General features: G+C 32.3%; 1 protein-coding gene across 10 annotated transcripts in view; it reads right to left on the bottom strand.

The window, feature by feature from the left end:
* Positions 1-244: 244 nt before the first annotated feature.
* The window catches only part of LOC145265349 (S-crystallin SL20-1-like), a 295,253-nt gene continuing 271,291 nt past the window's right edge, over positions 245-24,206 (bottom strand). For all 10 annotated transcript variants that reach the window (XM_080121117.1, XM_080121120.1, XM_080121121.1 and 7 more), the window contains 4 exons: positions 19,919-20,034; positions 10,529-10,921; positions 8,882-8,989; positions 245-580 (listed from right to left, as the gene is read on the bottom strand). In XM_080121117.1, the coding sequence (XP_079977243.1) occupies positions 416-580; positions 8,882-8,989; positions 10,529-10,921; positions 19,919-20,034 (782 nt within the window). In that variant the 3' untranslated portion in view covers positions 245-415. The remainder of the gene's footprint in view (positions 581-8,881; positions 8,990-10,528; positions 10,922-19,918; positions 20,035-24,206) is intronic.

Genomic DNA, 24,206 nt, shown 5'->3' with positions numbered 1-24,206 from the left:
GTGTACTTCCTTACACATATATATGTGTGTGGGTGTTTGGGTGTGTGTGAGTGTGTGGTGTGTGTGTGCGTCTATATGAATTTTTTACTTTTATTACATTAAAAGTAATCAAGTCTTACTTACATCAGTATAGTGGGTTGAATGTTCCGTATATTGCGATATTTCGGGAAGGAATACTTTCATCAGATCTGTGATCCACTTCAATTCAACTTATAGACATCAGTAAAGAAAATCAAAACTCAAATGTGATTACGCGCAAATATTTATTTCATTAAAATATCATTCCTTTACATAAGTTGAAACAGTTTGATTCGGTGATTGTTTGGAGAAGAAAAATAATCTGCCGATGTCGATATATACGCATATCGTCTAATTTTGAACCGCTTCATTCTTCGTTTATTTTATTTTATTTCTTTTACCAAGAAGTGTTGCAACGTTTCTTGAGGTAAACACAAATCTTAGGGTGAGAAGCGACACGCTTGTAGAGAGCCATCATTTTAGGGTAGCTGCTAAACATGTTTTGGTTCTGCATATACATGTTCTCCATACAACAGTAGAACATCATATCACACCACATCATCTGAAAGTAAAAAGAAAGAAAAGCGCAATGAATATATATATGTAGGTATATATGTATGTATATGTATATATATGTATATATGTATGTATATATATGTATATATATGTATATATATGCATACATATATGTATGAATATATATATGTATATATATGTATGTACATATATATGTATATATATGTATGTATATATGTATATATATATATATATATATATATATGTATATATACGTATCTATATCTATATATGTATATATGTATATATATATATATATGTATTTGTGTCAGGTCATGTCATATGCTACTGGTACCATGTAACCCAGTACTACCTGCCTCATGGTCGAGTCACCGGCGACTAAACTGGTTCCCCCACCAGACTTGTTTGGTGAGGAGGGCGGCTAGTCTCCCTGGAGGATTAAAAACAAGACCTTCCAAAGGGCGAATGAACTCTTTTTCTGGGTCAACGGCCAACTAGCACCGTGTATATTTGTGTGTGTGTATGTGTATTGGGGTGTAGAGGGCTCCCGTAAGCCGTAGTGAAGGCAACCTTTCTAGGAGAAGCAAATCTCTGATTTAAAAAACCATAAAGCGGGAGAGCAATATCCGCATTAAGGTGGTCTGCAGTTTAATTTGTTGCTGGCTATCTTGCTCTTGCTTGTTGCTGGATCTCAACATTTTGAACCGAGAGAGAGACTTAGCTGTCGTACAAAGCTAAGACTCTGTAACATCATCTTTGTATAGATACTCCCTCAGGCATTTGGGCTCATGGATTTTAAATGTCTGAGGGAGTGGCACTCGTTTGACAAGACGTTGCAATCATCATATATATATGTGTGTATATATATGTGTATATATACACATATATATAAACACACACACACACACACACACATATATATATACTGCAAAATTTTGTTGAAAATTCAAAGACTTACGTTTTCTATTTTTTAACATTCGTTTATTTCCTGGACTTTTCCATTACAGCCGTTTCATTAATGAGTTGGCAATTTTACGATTTATGTTTCCGTAAAAATATCCTGTCCCCACCAACTTCTTCAGATGTTTATCCATTAGATTTTTACAACAAATGATATATTTTTTAACATGCTGGACATCGTATATATATATATATATATATATATATATATATATATATATATATATATATATATATATATATATATATACGATTTCCAGCGTGTAAAAATATATCATTTGTTGTAAAAATATAATGGTTTAGGCTCATTACCGTTGGGTCCCGATTTCGAATCTAGCTAGATACAGCCACTCTGATGAGTCGTAGACGACGAACCACGTGTCAGTGGATAATTACATTTTAAATATATATATATATATATATATATATATGTATATATATATATATATATATATTCAGACAAGTATTGTTGAATAGCACGGAATGTTCTTGCTTAATAAGCCTTCTTTGTAATTTTTTCAATGATTTTTACACACGAGACGCTTCACTAGTTCAAGAAATTAAAATATAATTTTTAACTGAAGCATATAAAAGCATCCAGATGTTAAACGAACAATACTCAAGACTGCATGAAGACGACTGTTGAAAACTCAGTCGAAAGTACTAGCAAATAAAAAAAAGAAAAATTGAAAACCTACAAAAGTAGTTAATTAAGTAAGAACACTCCGTGCTATTCAACAATATTTATCTAAATGAAAACGTACTGCCTAAATACACAATATATATATATATATATATATATATATATATATATAATTATGCCACTTTAACTATTTAACTCGTAAACACAAAATATTTATCGTGATGATCAAGGGAGACAATTCAAATTTATAAAATTCTAGTTATTTCCCCTAACTGCCGCGATCGTGGAAATATATAAGAATGTGCGCGCGAAAGGATATTTTCAACATATATACTCAACGAATTCTTGATGGATAGGCATGAAATTTAGTGCATAGTGTATTCACACACATGGAAACCGTTGTCATTGTTTTCACTCGGAAAAAGAGCTGTTGAGGGGTCAAAATTGAAAAATTATTGTCATCGAATTTTTATCTGTTTGTCTACTGTTTTACGACTGGGCATGCGATAATTGTTTACATGAACACTTTCTTATGTTAGATATAAGTAGGTTTCTAAACACTTTTTGAGGATCGTGGAAAACTATGTACACACACATAGATTGTGGCAAACTATCTGTCTATCTATCTATTTAAGATCAGTCATAGTATATCTATCTATATAAGATCAGTCTATCTATCTATATAAGATCAGTCATAGTATAATTTGATCTATATAAGATCAGTCAGGGTATATCTATCTATATAAGATCAGTCTATCTATCTATATAAGATCAGTCATAGTATAATTTGTGCAAAACCAATCTATTCCGACTTCAGTCACTTTAAAATGAATTGTTCCCAAATTAAATTCTGATCCTTTTCGATTATTACATGACAATTTTAAATAAATATTTTTCAAAAGTTAATATAAAAGTATACCCACTTGCAACAATCGTTACCAATTTTCACGGTAGTGTCTCGCCATCAAATTGACGCCCATTAACAGTTATCCTCTAATGGCCTTTTGGTCTTGATAAGCAGCGTCAATACATAAAACACACTTTCTCATCGTCACCTTTTTTCTTAACTGGTCTTCAAATCGATTATAGTTCATTGCATGTAAAATGTCGACTATCACATATGAAAGATGCCGCTGTGGAATTTCCAAAGGTCCCGCCAGTTTTATATAAATATTTTTGCAAAATATATCTTGGTTTATAGCTTCACGAGTAAAGTAAGGAACGCCCGCTTTATTCTATCGTGGAATCTTGCATCTCGTGTCTATTCTGATCTTCTTTTCTCGAGCGGATATATCTGCAATTGTTTTGTTTTGTTTTTGGGTTTATTCGCAGTCCACCCTACGCCCCCCCCCAAGTCAACAGAGATTAAACCATTCCTGTAATGACCTGGTTCCTATTAATTTTGCGGTGCGAGTTTCGTTCTCTGCAGTTCTAGGAAGTCTATCCTTCCAGGCTTTGGTTTCTCTCTTTGAGAAAGGGTTAGTTTATTGTTAATTGCCTGATGTGCCCTTACCAGGGAATACCAAGAAGGCTGTTCAAGCACTTTTGTAAGGACAAAGGGTCCCTCTCCGGTGGCGCTATCTTCTCAATTCCATTTTTGGACGCTTGTCTCAAATTAGGAGCGAACTAATCAAATCTACAATCAGCATGCCTCAGAATAAAGACAAAACACACGTTTACAGTTAATCTCAACCTTGAAATTATCGAATCAGTCGAAGTCATATTTCAAACGTGATGCTTATCCACATCCCTTGTCTACATCATGTTACTCTCTACCAGTTCTATTCGTTATATCGTTTATTTTCTTCGATCACCATGGGGTAACATTCTTACATCCGACCACAACTTTATGTTGGACAAGTCATCAAGAATTATGAAAAAAAATGTGGTTCGATAATGTTCGTACTCTCTGTAAATCAAGATATATATTAGTAAAATATTCATATTAAACTAGCACAACGGTATCTTTCATATGAAATATATTGCTGCTGCGCATTCTTTGGACGTTCAGCGTGAATGTAGACCCCCCCCCCCGAGATAATGTTGTAGCCCTTTTATTAAAACTATAAGTATTTATCTAAGTAATCTGGTGAATGTTGTGTCAGAATATATCTGGTTATTACGGTTTATCTCCAATATCCTTATAAAAGTCTGTGACATATTTAAATTGTATGGGCGCCCGCGGGATCGCAAACCCCACGATATCATTATATCATCTTCAGACAGAACGGATACTAACCTTGGATCCTAGCCAGTAGACTAAGAAGGCATATTTTAGTTTCAGTTACAAACCAAAAGCGACATCATTTTTAATTGATTATTTAATTTTTTTTTTTTTACATTTCGTCTTTGGTAATCAGGAAATCCTATTTATTAAAAATGGAGGATAGAAGGCGAACATTATATTAGCGTCGCTATATATAACTTAATGTTCGTAGTATGTTATCATTTTATATCCGACTTTTTAATAAATAGAATCTCCAGACAGAATAATTTATAATCTGGAAACCGTGACACACGCACATACGCACGTAATTTAAAGGTACTATGAAATTAATATCATATAAAATCATAAGCTTATGTTCTAAATAAGTTATATTACAGTACATAGATGCAATTGTAAATACACGGTAAACGAGAACAAAAAATAATATTAGTTAATAAGGATCAAAGTTTAATTTGCTAGTTTAAATGCGATTTGGGTTTGACTGTACACATCTGACAAGATATTAGGTGCTTTCAATAAGTTTTATAAATTTTTTTCGTATTGGACCTTTAATTGATAGTGCAATCATGAAACTCTAAAAGTAATCTACCCCGGCTGCAATGCACTTGCCGTGCCGTTCCTACAACTTCTGGAAGGCCTCATGGAAACCCACTTATGTGAGCGTGTCAATGGGCCTCGTCAACACCTCTTTCATCTCCTCAGTTGTCTCCTCAGTTGTTTCATAACGACAGCCTCTAAAGTTTTCTTTGAGCTTAGGGAATAAGCAAAAGTCACAGGAGCAAGGTGTTGACTATAGGGAGAGTGAGGAATTGTCTTCATACCCATCCTGGTCAAATATTTTGTGGCATGCATGGGGTTGTGGACTGCACACTTGGGACAAATCTTGCACAAATCCTCCGCATCTTCACTTCCTCGCGAATAATTGTGTATACAGTTACCACACAGACATCAAACTGTAACTTCTTGTCTGTATAGACAACGACTATCCTCATCCATGAAATTATTTATTTGCCAATTAACTCTAATGATCTAACTTCCTTACTCAACCCACTACTCTCATTATCCCTCACAGACTCACTGCCTTCTTTGAACGGCTTATGCCACTCAAAAAACCCTGCTCGATTCATGCAAGATAGTCCAAAAGCAGTCGTTAACATTCTATACATTGCTGTGGCATTTTTCCAAGTTTAAAACAGAATGTTTTTTGCATATCGTTCTTCTAAAGTATCCTCACGTCAAGATTGCATTTTTGATATTCACCAGCTGTGACAATCAGGTTATAGTGGGCTGTATTTAAATTCCTGTTGTAGCTTTTCATTTAAACATGAAATCATAAAAACCTGTCATTTATCTCATAAGATAACTATATAGCAAAAACATACTGAATTTTCAAGAGTCTACACCAATTTTAAATGCCTTTACAAAAATGTCTGGAAACTTATTGAAGGCAACTCGTAAGAATAAATATTAGGTCACAGCTGTGTTTTTCGTGATAGAAGCGTTATTTTAATTTTTTTTAATACTTGTAAATACGATGATAAGCCAAATTACAACGCAGTATTATGGAAATAAACAAATGAAAAACGCTTCTATCACGGAAACCAAAATTTTCCAGCTGACTACAATACGGTTGTATTCAAGTCTAATGTAAACAAGTTTTTAATGAGCCGTTCCATATATGTTACCGAATTTCCATTACTAACAATACTATATTGTCCAGTTTCTACTGTACACGTTTTAACTCTAATCCTCGAGTGGCCTCTTAGCCTTGATAAGTGGTGATGTCTATGTAAAAAAAAACTCTGAGTCCCAGATCACGTGCGCCAAGCACATTTCTTTGGCACCTCAAAACAACACTCCAAACAGACAACACACGGACTCCTCGACAATTGTTCCCTCCTAAATTCAATATGTTAGGAATGTAATATATGATCGTAGTATTTTTTTTATAGTAGGAGTTAAGCTTTATAAACAAGCAAGCGGACAACTAAGATACCTTGTGGTAAAATGGCCCCCTAGTTTTTATTTGATGCCTTAATCGAAACTAAACTCACGGTTACAATCAACTTCGTAATCGCACACTGTGAAAACAAAATGTAAAACCTCTCTTTTTTTTTCATCTTATTTTGATTGGTGACGTATCTCTGTAGTTGATTTTGATAGATTCTTCAATTGGCATAATTGAAAATGAAGATAAAGCAAAAGATTACAAGAGGTCTCAACATTGCGAATATCAAAACAATCGTAGCTTCATTCGAAAGACTTACTTCAAAATCTAAACGTTTTCCGTATTTATTTATTTATTTATTTATTTATTTATTTGCGGACTGTTATTCTCATCTTCATAGTTAATGCTAATTTATTACGCTTCGGCCAACTTTTCCTCTGGCCTTCTTCAAGTTATTAATCGCGACGGGATAGGAATGCTGAGTCTCTTTACTGCATCCACAGTAATTACTGCCGTTCATAGTTTTTGTTTTCTCACTACGTTTGTTTGTTTGTTGTAGTTGTTGTTGTTGTTGTTGTTGTTGTTGTTTTGGATTTCTTTTCTTTTTTTTTTTTTTTTTTTGTTGTTTTGTTTTGTTGTTTTTTTTTTTTTTTTTTTTTTTTTTTTTTTGTGGCCAACTAAGTCTAATCAGCGGTTTAGTTAGCCAAAACCTGGCGAGACAACATCTACAACGGAAAGGAGTAATTATTGGGAGAACACTTTAGAAACTCAACATTGTTCTCCGCTCACGTTTAATCACCTGAAGAAGGCCAGAGTCTGATTCGGCTGAAACGTGGTGAAACAACAACTATGAAGATGAGGATAACAGCCAATAAATAAATAAATAAACACAATTGCTCATTTCAAAGGATTCTCAAAATAAATAATTTTATTTTTGTTTTACAAAGGAATCACCCTTTATCAAGGCCCAGAGACCAGTCGAGGATAAGGGTAAAAGAGTTTACAGTAGTCAAATGGAAAATATCATAGTAATCGTTTGAAGTGTACATTTTGTAAATTGGATTACTTAAGGGGAACGGCTCATCGAGAACTTGTTTACGTTGGACTTAAAGGCGACAATATTGTAGTCAGCTGGAAAGCAGGCAAACGGAAGAGAGTTCAACAGGTGTGCAGTTCTAAGAAAGAAACTTCGTTCACGGAATCTACGTTTAGGTTTAGGCACAGATAAAGACTGGGGGAACTTAGTGATAGTGTTTTCAGCTACACGAGTGGATCTTTGGCGAGGGATGATCATAGATTGGAGCTCAGAAAATAACTTATTAAAATAACGATAAAGCAGAGACAGGCTCGCAATGTATCTTTTGTGAGAAAGAAGTTTGCAGGGAAGAGAAAAGCCCCCCCCCAGGCTACGAAGTCTATTTTGAACTCTTTCAAGGCAGTATAAGCTTTCTAGCAGCTACTTGTCAGATGTGGCAACAATACTCCATTCTTGGACGTAAATAATAATAATAATAATAATAATAATAATAATAATAATAATAATAATAATAATAATATACATATACAAATATATATATATATGTGTGTGTGTGTGTGTGTGTGTGTGTGTGTGTGTGTGTGTGTGTGTGTGTGTGTGTGTATGCGTAGATCATCGTATAACGATTAGATCACTGTCTGGCTGGCGCAAATGAACATTTAAAAAAATTAAGATGTTTAAATTCAACGTTATTTCAAGCGGTTAATGGTAGCCGAATGGATTAGGTCTCCGCTAATCGAGCCAGAGATGTCTCGTAATACGGGGGTTCGAGTCGTTCGACTGGTATTAATCGTGACACCCTGCACTGAAGATTCTCGAAAGGATAAAACACTAGTGTCTGTAGGTATTTAATTATTATAGTAAAAAATAATTATGTATGTATATATATACATATATATATATATATATATCAGTTTTGGTTTCGATTAAAGCTGATGCGCCCAAAGCATAGGGATATATATATTTTTTAATCAAAACTTTATAATATAAAGAATTGATAGAAAATTGACTCCCCCATATAGGGTATATATGCGAAAACTGCATACATTAAAATATCATATTGAAGCGTATTTTACGACCGGGCTACGTCGAGCGTTTCTGTTAGCTTAGATAAATAATTTTGCAGTTTTAACAAAAGAGCTACAATAATATCAGGGCGTCTCCATTTACGCTGAACATCCACAGAATACCGACATCAATATATTACATGTGGAAGAGTCCGCTGTGGAATTTCCGCAGAGCCCGCTAATAATAATAATAATAATAATAATAATAATATATTAAATGTTTTCTATTTAAATTTTAACCTCACTCATACAATAATACAAAACACTCGCACTTGCATGCACACACCGTTCTCATCACTTATCTCTATTCAATGAATTGCTTTTTTTTCTGATCAGTCACAGTAATGCATTTACAGAAGAAACTGCTTCAACATCATTTAAATTCAGAGACCAGACACCAAATTATTTTTTTTACTCTAATAATTAAGTAATTTTAGAAATATACCTGGTCACCCATGAAGAAATGACTGCCACTTTTGCGCATGCTCAGAGTTCTTTCCATGAAGGGCATGATCCTGTTGAAGGAGTTCATATATCTCCAGTACATGTATTTCTAGAAAAAAATAGAGACATTTATAATTCATATATATATATATATATATATATATATATATATATATATATATATATATATATATATATATATATATATAAAATAAAATAAATAGATAAAAATTACAATAAGTTTACCAAAGTAATCAAAATGGTAAACTAAAAATATATTATAAAAATTCAAGAGTTAATATTTACAAGTTAAGTAATCTCAACCAGATGTAAAAGCTCAATAAAACCGAAAAAGGAAATAGAGCTTATAATATGAACAAATGATTAATAAAACAAAAGACATCTTGAAAAAGATTTAAAAACATATTTAATTTTAAAAAAGGAAGCACAATATAAGCGGATAGTCCTTAATCCGCGGAGTTTCGAAGAAATACTCTCCTTCTCATCCGAGGGCAGGAATTAGCAAAATGCAGGATCGGATTTTGCATATACAAGTATTTAATGAAACTACAAGTAAGTCACAGATCTTACTTGGTTAAAAAGGGGGTGAGGTAAGGGGAATAGAGGTAAAAGAAAAATGTGTATTATATATATATATATAATCATTTTTCTTTTACCTCCTATTCCCCTTACCTATATATATATATATATATATATATATATATATATATATATATATATTACTTTTGAAATCCCCGAAACAGTGTTTCATGGTAAACAACTGATGATCCCTTAAAAAATAAATTATTACTGGTACTGTAGTGAATTTGAGAGAGCAACTTTATGTAGTGATTGCAGCTGATTGAATGCCTTAATTAATAAATTGTTCTCTAACGAATGATAAAAAATAGTTTTGTTTATTTTTGTATAGTTTTATAGGTTAAAAACTTCCAAGATGATATATACATATACATACATATATACACACACACACATATATATATATATATTTATTTATATATATATATATATATATATATATATATATATACATTTATATATATATTAAAAGTACCGACGAGGAATATAAGTTATATAAAACTTCATCGTATCTTCAGACCAATAAGGAAAACCTTAGAGGAAAATTAAGAAAAACCCTATTACGGCGATGGCATTTTTAAGTCAGTGCTTCTCTTCGGAAGATGATGATAATAAGGTAATGTATAACTTCTAATCTTCATCTTTTATTTTAATATTATTGTTTGCTCCTCTTAAGAGTGTTGAGTTTTTCTTATCTTGATGAGTTTTCTTTTGTTAAAGATTTATTCTCTGATAACATAATTATATGTACACATATATACACATATATACACATAGATAGATATATAATTCTTTATTGGATAGAACTGATCACGTTACTCATCATTACGCCTTGTAGCTCTATTCCGAAATTAATGACAACCTGTTAATTTGCTTGGAAGTGAAATATATATTTACAAACATATACACTTGTACATATTTATAAACTTTATAATAAAATAAATATGATTATTTAGCCACATTTTCGTAAGAATTAATTGGTGTTTTCCTTGCTGTATATTCAAATGATATGAATAAAAGCCCGAAAAATGACAAAAAGTGTACTTACGTCATAATTAGAACCGTCGGATGACATCATTCCAGAGTTCATGCCGGATGACATCATGTTACCTCCATTGCCCATCATACTACTGTTAGGCATACCAGGTTGCATCATACCAGGCATAGCGGAGCTCATCATGCCCCGGCCTATCATACCAGCGCAGGGACTCATTATGCTTGAGTCTGGGCTCATCATGCTGGAACTGGAACTAGAACTCATTGAACTAGAATCAGGGCTCATCATGACAGGCATACCGGAGCTCATCATGCCAGGGCCAGATCCCATCATGCCAGGGCCAGATCCCATCATGCCAGGACCAGATCCCATCATATTGGAACCAGAAGCCATCATACCAGGACCAGATCCCATCATACCGGAACCAACCATGTTACAGTTGAACTAAATAATCGAAATAATATAGCAATGTATTAATACATAATTAAAAATCATTAGGAATTTGCGAAATAGCTCTTATTGAATATATTAATATTACGATGTCTCACTCCTTCCCTCCCTCTCTATCTCTCTCCTCTCTCTATCTCTCTCTCGATATATATATACATATATATATATATATATATATATATGTGTGTGTGTGGATTTTTTTAACAATCAATTTTAATACCTTTTAAATGGTATTATATTGATTATTGTACCAATATTAACCTCGGTTTAGCTCAATGAGAATTCAGAGCAATATAATTTATACAATCAGAAAAAACAACACCTTTTTTTTAATGATTTAGGACTAACAATAACCTTCAATGAAAACTACAAAACCGTTAACTTTCTGGACCTTACCCTAGATATAATAAATAAAACTTATGAACCTTACCACAAACCTAACCAGGCATTGTACTACATTGATAATAGATCCATGAAAGCTGCAATAATACCAAACATATCTAAAAGACTATCTGAAATATCAATTAATGAAGACAAATTTAACAAAAATAGGGAGTACTATAACGAAGCAATAAAAAAATCAGGTTACAATAAAAAAATACAGTACATAAAGAACCATAATGTTGAACACACTAACTTTAGGACAAATGTAAATATAATATCATATAATAGAGTAATGAATAGAAATAGAAATAAAATAGGAACAAATAACAGAACTGATAACAACATAAGTACCAGCACTCGTGAAAAAACAATAAGAAGGGAGAACAACACTAACACAAATAGAAAGAATAGGAGGAAGCAACAAACATGGTTCAACATCCCATACTCTATACATATTAAAAATAATATTCCAAAAGAATTCTATGAAATAATAGATAAAAACTTTCCACCAAGCAATAAATTAAGTAAAATCATAAACAAAAACACTGTAAAAATGTCTTACTCAGCCTCACCAAATTTAATTAGAAATATAATAGGAACGAACAGAGCCAAAATAGAAAAAGCAAATAATAATAACTTAGAAAATAATAGGAATGAAAACTGTGGATGCAACTGCCGTGTAGCTATGGAATGCCCGTTAGAAGGAAATTGCCTCGTATCAGATGTTGTATATAAATGTGAAGTTAAAACTAATAGAGGTGTAAAAGCATACATTGGTAGTACGAGCACTCAGTTTAAACCCCGGCTAAACAATCATATTTCATCATTTAACAAAAACAATAATAGTAGCAGAAATATAATAAATAACACAGCAAACACTAATAATACTAATAATAACCATAGTGGGAGGGAAACAAATAGAAAGAAAAATAATAATGACACTGCACTTGGGGAATGGATACGTGAGCTAAAAAGCAAAAATATAGAGTACACTTTGAAATGGTCCGTGATAGGTAGGGCAAAAAGTTATCATCCATCAAAATCAGGCAAATGTTCCTTATGTTTACTAGAATCCTACAAAATACTAACATCTGATAAAAACTCATTGTTAAATCACCGTACAGACAACATACAAATATGTCTGCATAAAAATAAGTTCCTAATATCAAGATATAGATAATAAGTAAACAAATAGATAGACAAAAAACTGAACAAAAATATTTTCTTTTCACCAAAAAAAACGAGTTTAAGATAAATTAATAAAAAATATTAGAATGGCAAATAAACTTATAAATAACAAACTTGAACACAACATAAATACACATGATTAATAAATAATAATATGATAAATAAAAAAATTAGCAAAAATGACAAAGATTAATAATTGAAACAAAAAATAAATAAGTTATTTCCCTTTGACTACTAAATTATAAGGTAAATGCACAAATTCTAAAAGATGTAAGTTAATGACTGAATAAATAAGAAACAAAGAATTGATAGAGTTAATTCCCTTTAATCGCAAAATCAGAAAAGACCGTAAACTTGACACTAAACATTATAAATTGGAAATAACGAAAATTATTAACAAAAAACATAATATAAGAATAAGAAATAATAAATATGTACATAATGATAACCATTTTAGCCTAATAATAAAATAAATACGAAAAAAAACAATAACAGAAAAAAATACGTATAGACGGCTAAAAAATAAAATGTAACGTAAACACCCAAGAGATACGAAAAAAAAGAAAAAAATTACTAGCTTAAGAAGAAGTTTAAAAATTAATTAAATAATTTCGTAAATAATAAGTCAAACGTAATAAAAGAAGAAACAAAATAAGAATGCAGAATTAACATAATTGATATTAGATACATAAATTGGAAAGAAATTAAAAAACCAAAAAATACGAAAATAAGGCTAACAAAAAGAAAATATAGATCTATAAAAAACCCATGGAAAATTTTTAAAGATGGCAACCTCGATAAAAAAAATTACATCCCCATGTGAGTTTTAAAAACAATTTTTTGACTGTAATTAATTGATTTTAATTGTCTCCGAAGAGAACGGTAAATAATGAAAATTCGGTATGTTATAATTAAAACAACCGTTTGTCCTTTTACCCTTCGAAACAGCTGTCAGACTAAGAAAAAAATATATAATAACATGTCATAAAAAATAATAAAAACAAAAATTGTGTACTACTAAAAAAAAGGTGTTGTTTTTTCTGATTGTATAAATTATATATATATATATATATATATATATATATATGTAGAGAGAGAGAGAGAGAGAGAGAGATAGAGAGAGAGAGAGAGAGAGAGAGACACACACACAGCATAATTACGTTTGACACACCGGTTCACGTGAGATCACCGAACTTAAGCAACGATAAGCCTGGCCAATGCTAAATGGGTGACCATTTGGAACTTTCACGTGCTGTATGTACTCTCCGTTTATCTCAGCATTCTTTCCAGTCGTCCTGGACGTTTCCTTCCCACTGGACTCAGGCAGTACCGATTCAGGAGAAGTGTGGTTGTAGATTGCGCAACACTTGTCACACAATTCCACGCACAGCTGCCCGTATATCTTTGTCTTTCAAGACTGAACGGAGGCATCATATATATTACACAGGGTGTTCGAAAGGTCTTAGGCATATTTTGACATTGAATATTTTGAGAACTCTTCAGGATATAAAAACGCATCCTATATATTCAGAGAGCGTTTCTTCTCAATATTTTTATGTAATGTTAAAAGATGTTTAATGCGAGGATCATTAGTCACTCGACATACATCAATCCGATAATCCAATTCTTATCAAACTCGTCCCGTATTGCGTTGTCAATGGTTGCAACAGCTTCTGTGATTCGAGCCTTCAGCTCATCCACGTCTCTTGGAATGGGAGGAACATAGACCAGTCCTTTCACAAATCCTTACAAAAACATCGCAGAGTATGAGATCTGAAGTTCTGTGAGGCCAGAGTATTCGATCGTGATCATCTTGTCCAGATTGTCCAATCCATATGTCTAACAATGTCGTATTCAGAAATTGTTTATCCCTGAGACTTCAGTGCGGAGGTGCCTCATCTTGTTGGTAAATGAAGTCATCACTCTTTCTCACTTAAGCAGATATGAGAAGTTGAAATGTGCCTAAGACCTTTGGAACCCTTGTATAGAAGTAACTTTGTGCGTTAACAACCTGTGCACCGTTACATTCGTTACACCAGAAGAACATTTTTTAATTATAAAGCCAAGGTTTTAACACAAAAAATGCAGGAAAAAATTATTGTGCATTTTATGGTCACGCATGGTAAAGAACGCATACAATCCATTTTTGAAAAGTGACTGTCTCGTTTCAGATTTGAATACGTATCAGTATAGTTAAATAATGTAAACGTAAAATCCATAACAGTGTTAGATATTGGTCAGACAACGCCGGTTAACCTGGTCGATTTATTATTAGAAATATAAAACAATTTGATTTTGGAAAAGATGTATTTCTAGCTTGGAATATTTTGTCAGGAATTCGAGCAGCAATTAAATAAAGTCAAATTAGAAATTTCAACATAGATTTGAATTTGGTTAGTAAAGTTCACAACGTTTTAGCTTAGGTAAACAACACGTAATTTCCTCTACTTTGCTGACGTACTAGTTAGCAGACATCAAACTAAGTAACGCGTCAGTGATCAAACATGCGGACAACCGTTGGAAGCTAATAGGGTAACAAATGGAAATGTTGTAAGAGACTCAACGTGACAAACTTCGACAAGAGAATCCATAAAACAAATAAAGCCTATGACAAAGATAAGTCGTAATACCGTCATTTTAAGTATTGAACAAATAAGAAGGTATGTGTTTCCTTTGGTCTGAGAGAAGCATAGTTATCGTTTGATGGTAAAAAAAAGCTGTCTATGGAATTTATGTATCGAGTTTGTTAACTAAGCGTATTTTTGAAGAAGCGGCTGCGAACACAATGAACACTTTATATACATGCAGAACAATGGAGATGTTTGCACTCTGTATACACACATTCATTAGATATTTTTTCTTTTTTTTTCTTTAACACACATTCCCCCCCCCCTAACAAGGCATATCGTCATATGAACATAAGGGTCTACTATTTGGGACCATGCCTTAGAAAGATTAACAAAATGTTGGATTATGTTACATTTAAACTTCTGCATGCCAGTACAGCCAGCGAAGCAGGTAGACGGAAGAGAATTCCAAAGTCTAGCTGTTCGAGGGAAAAAAACTATTAGAATAGAAAGTTTCCTGGCATTTAAGGACTTCAACGGCAAATGTGTAAGATTTTATTGCTAAGCGGGTTTGTCGTTGACATGTACATCGATAGGGTACAAGTGAAATAGGTTCATCAGAGCACATTTCATTAAAATATTGCGGCGATTGGACAGGGTTGGAGTTTAGTTGACAAAGTGAGGCCTAGTAGATCGGATTTTTTTATCCTATCATAGAGGGAGAGACTGGTGATAGATGCACCAGCCCAGGTTTGGCAACAATACTCTATGCATGGGCGAATGGCGGCCTTGCAGTGGTACAGGATACTCTCAGGTGTGAGTAGTCTTCTAGCTTGGTAGAGCGAAACCACCTTCTTGCAGCAGCCTTTGCAATATTCTCAATGTATTTGTTCCAGTCCATATTGCCCGCAAATTTTAGGCCAAGGAGTTTGAAGGATGAATTCTCAGGTAGGGTGCTATTTGTTATGGATATAGGCGGTTGGAGAGGCGTTTTGTAATTGTTAAAGGAGAGGAACTTAGTCTTACTAGCATTAAATGTTACCACCCATTTACGGTCCCATTTCATTACAGGTCATTCCAAAGACACTGTGATATACACCACAAAACGATTTACACAAGTAATAAATACAAGCCACTTATATATACACGACACACATACACAGACAAATACACACACGTACACATACACGTACACTATACATACATATATATATATATATATATGTATATATAAAATTTATTTATATATACAAATATTGATGGCTACATATGTGCATACATGTTTCAGTAATCGCCCGTGTTGGGGAGATTACGTCTTCAGGCCACGAATAATCTTCGAAATATAATATACCTGCGCTGTTTACTTATTGAGCACTTTTTGGTAGACACATGTTGTTTCATTGGATGTACGTCTAGGAAACTAAACTGCCATATATATATATATATATATATATATATATATATATGAACAAATGATTAATAAAATATGTTAAAAGACATCTTGAAAAAGAGTTAAAAACATATTTAATTTTAAAAAAGGAAGCACAAGATAAGTGGATAGTCCTTAATCCGCGGTTTCGAAGATGTCTTTTAACATATTTTATTAATCATTTGTTCATATTATAAGCTCTATTTCCTTTTCGGTTTTATTGAGCTTTTTTATATCTGGCTGAGTTTATTTTACTTGTAAATATTAACTCTTTAATATTTATAATATATTTTAAGTTTACCATTTTGATTACCTTAGTAAACTTATTGTAACTTTTATTTTATTATATATATATATATATATATATATATATATATATATATACACTTGTATGTTATATACTGAGTTCGTGTAATCCAGTAAATATTCATATACCAATAAGTTTTAAGCCAAAAAAAGATGACTTAAATTTAAGCTACAAAATTATCATATTTCATAATTGAGCATTAATATATTGTGTAAGCAAAATCAAGACATTCAAAAAAGGTGTTGATGGCAACAAATGTGTATTTCATTTTACGTTACAACTTAAACGATAACATATACGAACCATAGCATAAATCCAACCAGAAAACGTTCTACATAGATTACCGATCGAACCATCCGAAATGCATGAAGAAGGCGTTGATCCCCAACATTTCTAAAAGAGTTTCAGAGCTTTCTTACAATGAGAGTATTTTTGATAAAAACAAGGAATACTACAATGATGCCCTTATGAGATCGGGATACAACAGAAAAAATTGAATTTAATAGGATCAATAATAGTAAGAACAACAAACCTAACTGCACAATCCCGTATAAGATAGCAATGAAAGTCAGAAAACAACCAAAGATCAATAAGGGAAACGTTGAAAGTGATCAAAAGAATAGGAACGGTGGGGGTAGTAATAACAGCAGAACAGGTAAGGATGAGGGCGGTACCATAAATAACAGATATAGACGCAAGAGTTTGTATTATTCAATCCACCATTCAGCGAGCATATCAAAAATACTATACCTAGGGAATTCTATAGAATAATAGACCAAAACTTCCCCCCGGAGAATAAATTATGCAAAAACATAAATGGAACTCTGTAAAATCATCTTTCTCAATGTCCAGCAACTTAACTAACACTATAATCAGCTCCAACAATAGAAAAATCAGTAAAATAAGGAACAATAACGAATCAGTATAAAATGAAAGTATCTTAGACAAAAAATGTAATTGCAGAATACCTGCGAATTGTCCGTTTGGTGGGAAATGTCTAACCTCGTAAATAGTGGATAAATAAAAGATAAAAACCGACAATACTAAGAAGATATATCTGGGGGCCAAGGGGCCCGTGTTTAAGGACAGATATAGAAACCACGTAGTATCCTTTAAAAAGGAACCTGAGATAGAAACTAATAGAGATGGTTCTAACGATACCAGGGGGGAGGGTACAAGAATCAGCATTAAAAATAAAACAAAAAGAGGAATACAACTGCATTAGGTGATTGGGTTAGGGAACATAATAGAAATAATTAAGATTTTGAATTAAAATGGTCAGTAGTGGACAGAGGGAGAAAGTATTGCCCTGGAAAATCAAAAAGGTGCAATCTATGTGTATTGGAAGCCTTTTACATAGTGAATTCTAAAGAGGAGATTTTGAATAAAAGACGAGATGCCATACAGGGATGTCTTCAGAGGAATAAGTTTCTGCTATCACGGCTGTATTGTAACTGAGGTATAACTTTTTACAACAATAAGGATCCTCGGATTCTAGGATTAAATTTTAATGTAGAGTTAAATAGCTGGGAATGATATAATCTAAATGAAGGATCCAAATCTAACATGCAAATATAGTTTCTATTATTCTAAACTGGGTAAGAAATATAAATAAAGTATAAAGAATATCAAAGAATGGATTTTTTCTCCATAACGGTGAGCATTTTTGTATTCCGTTGTAGCAGTATTGATGGTGAAATAAGTGATACCCTCTGCAAACCAATAAAACAACTTAACAATAAACTAGCAATTATTATTAAACAATTAAATTAGCAATTTGGGGACTGAAAATTAATTTAATTGATTTTGTCATCTGACATCTTAAGTTTGTAGAATCCATGCTGGTTTATTTATTTACTTACTTTATTCTTTGTTCTAAAGGTTTTCCACATAAATGCAGGGGTAGACATCTTCTCATCGGAGTGAAACACATTTGTAGCTATTGGGTGGCTTTACTTTCAGAATAATAATTAAATGATATATACCATTTTTTTATATACCCAAGAATACAACACACGAATTATAATTCTGGCTTTGAAGACATGAGAAACCTAAGTTGTTGGTGGATTAATAACAGATGTGGGTTAAACCCATAGGTAAAAAAACATTTTTTTTTAAGATTAAAAACATAATTTATATATTTAATTTGTTAAATAAGCTATCGTAGCACGTTCTGGATCTGTTTAATTAAATTAATTATTAAATTATAGACGCTTTCTAGTAATCACTAGACCGAAAAAATCAAACGGCCTGAATTATCTCCCTTTAGCTGTTATGGGAAATAAAATTGGCCCTTTTCCAACAGAATTAACTATTAGTAATTAACAACATAATTGGATTATCTCCCTTGGCAATTGTTTTTAGTAACGATATGAAAGCATATTTAATTAGAATGATAATGAATTCTACAACATTAAATAATGATAAATAGATTAGCATCCTTTACTCGAAATATTGTATAAGGATTTATATATATATAATGCAGTCTTTTATTTATTCTCATATTCAATTAAACATTAAACCTAAAATGGTCTTAAATCTAAATACTAAAATAACGATAATTTGTAAACATTACTTGCCACTAATAAGAAACTAAAATTAACCGTAACGTTAATGCAATGTTGTTATGACCATATTATAAATATAGAAATAAAAATTAAAAAGTTCTTCATAAAAAATAATTATGTGAAATAAAGAAATAGTGAAATCTTATTTAGGAATTCAACGAATGGGTTATATAAATTTTATTTTTAAACGGCTAAGGGTTTTTTTGGTGAAAACTTCTTATCACTTTGTTCTTAAATAAGAATACGAAAATTAGGTGATATATTAATATTTCAATGGGCCTTCCGTGGAGGATACCCCAAGGGTAAATGTTTCTCACATGCCTTTTCCGTTAAGGGAATTTTCTTTCTTTTTCTTTCTCTTCAAATAATTCTCTATTGTCAAGAGTGTTTTTATTCATAAAGTCTTAAGAATAACCTAAGCGACGTCACAGCTGTAACAATAATATCATAATAATAACGCCTCAGAGACATATCGAGTCTTCTTGCAAACTGCAAGTTACTTAATATGTACAACTTATATTTTAATAAGTATTTGAATAATTTACTCACCCTGAAGCGTCCGTTCTTCCAGTGGAAATATCTCATGTAATCGTGCATAATTTCATAGAAGCAATCGGCGATGTAGTCACATCTGAACATGTCCATGCTGCTCTTGGGATAGAAGCCTACAAAACAAAACGGTTAATTCTTTCATCGACCTTTAATGTTTTTACATATACACACATACACACATACACACATACATATACACACACATGTATATTATTTATGTATCTACATAAAATTTAAAAAAAAATTCAATATCTTATGAATTATGTTCGATTATTTACTTCAAAATTGCTCAATACATGAGTAGAGCTACGTAGTAAGTTATGGAGTTTCAGGGATCAAATACTGAAGATTCTGTATAGTTTAATTTATATATATATATATATATATATATATATATATATATATATATATATATATATATATATATATATTGAGTAATATGAGCATTGTTTTATTTATTTAAATTGTATTAATTTACTAATACATTAAAATATACTCTGCTCTTCTGACTGTTGTTCTAATCTCCTTAATATATATATATATATATATATATATATATATATATATAATAATTGCAACGTCTTGTCAGACGAACGCCATTCCCTTATACACTTAAAGTCCATGAGCCCAAAATGACGTTTTTTTTAGTCCTGCCGGTGAATTCATACTCTCAGGCAGGAATCACCCTGTAGAGGGCTATTGAGATCAATTATTACATGCTTCCAGCATTTCAAGCCTCCACACGTCACAAATTTTCCATCGCTACAGGACCATTTTTATAGATAAATGCCTGAGGGATTATCCATACACAGATGTTGTTACAGCGTCTTAGCTTTGCACGACCGCTAAGTCTCTATCTCGGGTTAAAATGTTGAGATCCAGCAATAAGCAAGAGCAAGATAGCCAGCAACAAGTTAAACTGCAGACGAGCTTAATGCGGGTACTGGTCTCCTGCATTATGGTTTTTAAATCAGAGATTTGCTTCTCATAGCAAGGTTGTCTTCACCACAGCTTACGGGAACCCTCTCCACCCTAACACACACATAGATACACACAAACACACATGGTGCTACTTGGCCGTTGACCCCGAAAAAGGATTCATTCTTATGGGCAATTTCTAAAAAAACATACGATCTTCAAGGCGAAGACGCTAACCTCAATATCGTTTAAAAATATCAACAACAAAAAAACTACGTACATATATAAACGATAAAAAATAAACAGTAAATCGTCTATGGCATCAGAGCTTAATTGATAAAACGCTGGTCTGAAATACATAAGCTCCAGGGTTCTAGTCCTAATAACAGTCAAGCTACGCTGAAGAGGGGTAGGGCCCCGAAACATGCATGTACGTAGATTACTGTTTTAAAAATAAATAAATAAATGAAAATATTATTTGTTTACGTCCAAAATAAAAAATGGGCAATTTCTAAAAAAAACATACGATCTTCAAGGTGAAGACGCTAATCTCAATGTGGTTTAAAAAAATCAACAACAAAAAAACTACGTATATATATATATATATATATATATATATATATATATATATATATATATATATATATATGATGAGAATTATGGAAAAAGTATTCCGACGAAATTAGACAAATCAAAAAGGAACAAACCGAGTTATGTGTTCATCAATACTTCGTCTGGAACAGCGTCACATTTTTAACAAGAAAATTTTCAAATATGTGTATTGGTGTTTCTGTTTTCTTAATTTCATTCATCCAGAGAAAGTCTTGGATAAAAACGAAGGTTGATGAACACATGATTCGGTTTGTTCCTTTTTATCTGTCTGTCTGTCTGTATGTTTGCCCCTCTCTCTCTCTCTCTCTCTCTCTCTCTCTCTCTCTCTCTCTCTCTCTCTCTCTCTCTCTCTGTGTGTGCGTGCGTGAGTGTGTGAATATGTACTCTAAATGTATGTACCCGGGGTTGCCAGGTTGAAATACATTGGCGAACAAAAACCTAGTCACATACTATTTCAAATACACCGCATAATTTAAATTCTTACGATTTTCCTGAAAGTGGACCGCATGTTGGTGTTTTGAAGCATAAAACACATCCATTTTGGTTTATTAAAATTAAATGGGAAATAACTCCCATAGTGTTAAGGGGAAATAGCTCTCAAAGCTTTAATAAATACACTTTCTTCCGTTTTTACAGAAAACTGGTGTCAGCTAGTAATAATTTAAAATATATTAAATTAAATATGAATTAAATTTTAAAAATAAATACATCAACTTTGACTAATATTTCTAAATAGAACAATCAAAACAATTCCATTATAATAAATAATTAATAACATGGCGTTAATTATTAAATTAGATTTTCTTTATTGTACTATGCAAATGAATTTACCTCTTGAGTTTAGATTCCATTTGACAAAATAATGTATATAGAAATGATGCTTGAGTTAAATGTGTGAACGTCTGTTTTCATTATAAAAATTAATTGGTGGAGCAATGTACCCTGTTGTACACTTTAAGCAAATTGAAAACAAACAAACAGGAATATGACTTTAATATAGTACATAGAGGAAGTCTCGAAATAAAGACGAAACGCTGATGAACACATAATACGGTTTGTTCCTTTTTATTTTCTCTATTTTGTCGGAATACTATTTCCATCATTTTCATCATATATACATATATATATATATATATATATATATATATATATATATCGATTTCAATATTTTTACCTATTCCAATACAATTACCGATTAAGTGCTAAATTCCCGATTCCGATACAATTACCGATTCCGATTATTTAGAAATATCTAATTATTTAACTATAAAATTCTTATTTTCCTCGATCTTTGTAAAAAAAAAAAAAAAAACTGATGTTAGATATGCAGATATTTCCCTAAACGTAAAATTACACTTGTGGAGAGTGATCTATCGATTTTTGCTTTACTGATATTATAAAATCAATAAACGTTTATTATTTTTTTTCATTATCACCAGCAATAGAAGATTTTACTTTAAACAAAATCAAATAAAAATAAGACAATTAAAAGAATAGTTTGGCATCGGAAAAATAGGCATCATTTTTTTTTTTAGATTCTGATGCCCCCAAATCTTCCGATTTTTTCGATTCCCAGTTCCGATTCCGATTTATCGTCCCAACACACACACACACACACACACACACACACACACACACACACACCTATATATATATATATATATATATATATATATATATATATATATATATATATATATATATATATATGAAGGTTATTTACTTGAAGCGTTGTTGGTAAGCAAATCTGTACGTGTATACCTTTAGCAATGTAGAATACTAGGGCATTTAAATGACGTGATGTATAAACAAAATCAGACAAACGAACGAAGGTATTTTTTCTTTTTTTTTTTTTTTTTTGAGATTCCAGACCTTCGTATATCTATTTATTTTTCAAAATCAATCAGAAATATACATCAGTAAATACAGACTTACTGTTTAAAATAACCGAGGTGGTACTTACAATTTTATATATAGACAGCGGCTATCAATTTAATAAATTAAACTCATTACTAATTAAAATTTACAAATAAAAATAATATTAACCGAAAATGTCTAGAAAAGAGATGATATACTCCAATTCCTTTACAAGTAAAACAGAACTTATTGATATTTTTTTATTACATTTTCACCCCATACAAGGCACATAGGCTACTAACAGGGGCACCAGCTACTGGGATACTATGTAGGGATTTGGGCAGCAAGATGTTGGTTCACGTTGCACTTGAACTTCTGCACGTCAGTACAGTTGGGGAAGCAATTACCTGGAATGGAATTCCAAAGTCTAGCGGTTCTGGGGAAGAAAACATTGAAGTAGAAAGATCTTTTACATCTAGGGATCTCTACAGTGTGGGGGTGGGATTTTGCAGCCTGTCGGGTCTGTCGAGAGTGTTCCCGTCGTGGGGGCACAAGTGCTTGTAGTTCGTCAGAGCATTCATCATTAAAATACTTGTAGAACAGGCAGGGGGATGCAACGTTTCGTCGATGGGACAGAGGCTGAAGCTTAGATACCAGTTCAGGCCTATCAGATTGGCGACTCTCTTTTGAACCTTGTCAAGGAGCGAGAGACTATTAGCCGATGCACCAGCCCAAATATGACAGCAATACTCCATACATGGGCGAATGGTTGCCTTATAGAGGTACAGGATATTTTCGAGTGTTAGTAGTTTTCTAGCACGGTAGAGAGAGAGCCCACCTTCCTTGCAGCGGCCCTGGCAATGCCGTCGATGTAATTGTTCCAACTCTTGTTTCCTGT

The sequence above is a fragment of the Euprymna scolopes genome, chromosome 40 (assembly GCF_053919585.1).
Source record: "Euprymna scolopes isolate OS-2025 chromosome 40, ASM5391958v1, whole genome shotgun sequence".
Classification (NCBI taxonomy): domain Eukaryota; kingdom Metazoa; phylum Mollusca; class Cephalopoda; order Sepiida; family Sepiolidae; genus Euprymna; species Euprymna scolopes.
This window is presented reverse-complemented; position numbering and strand designations above follow the sequence as displayed.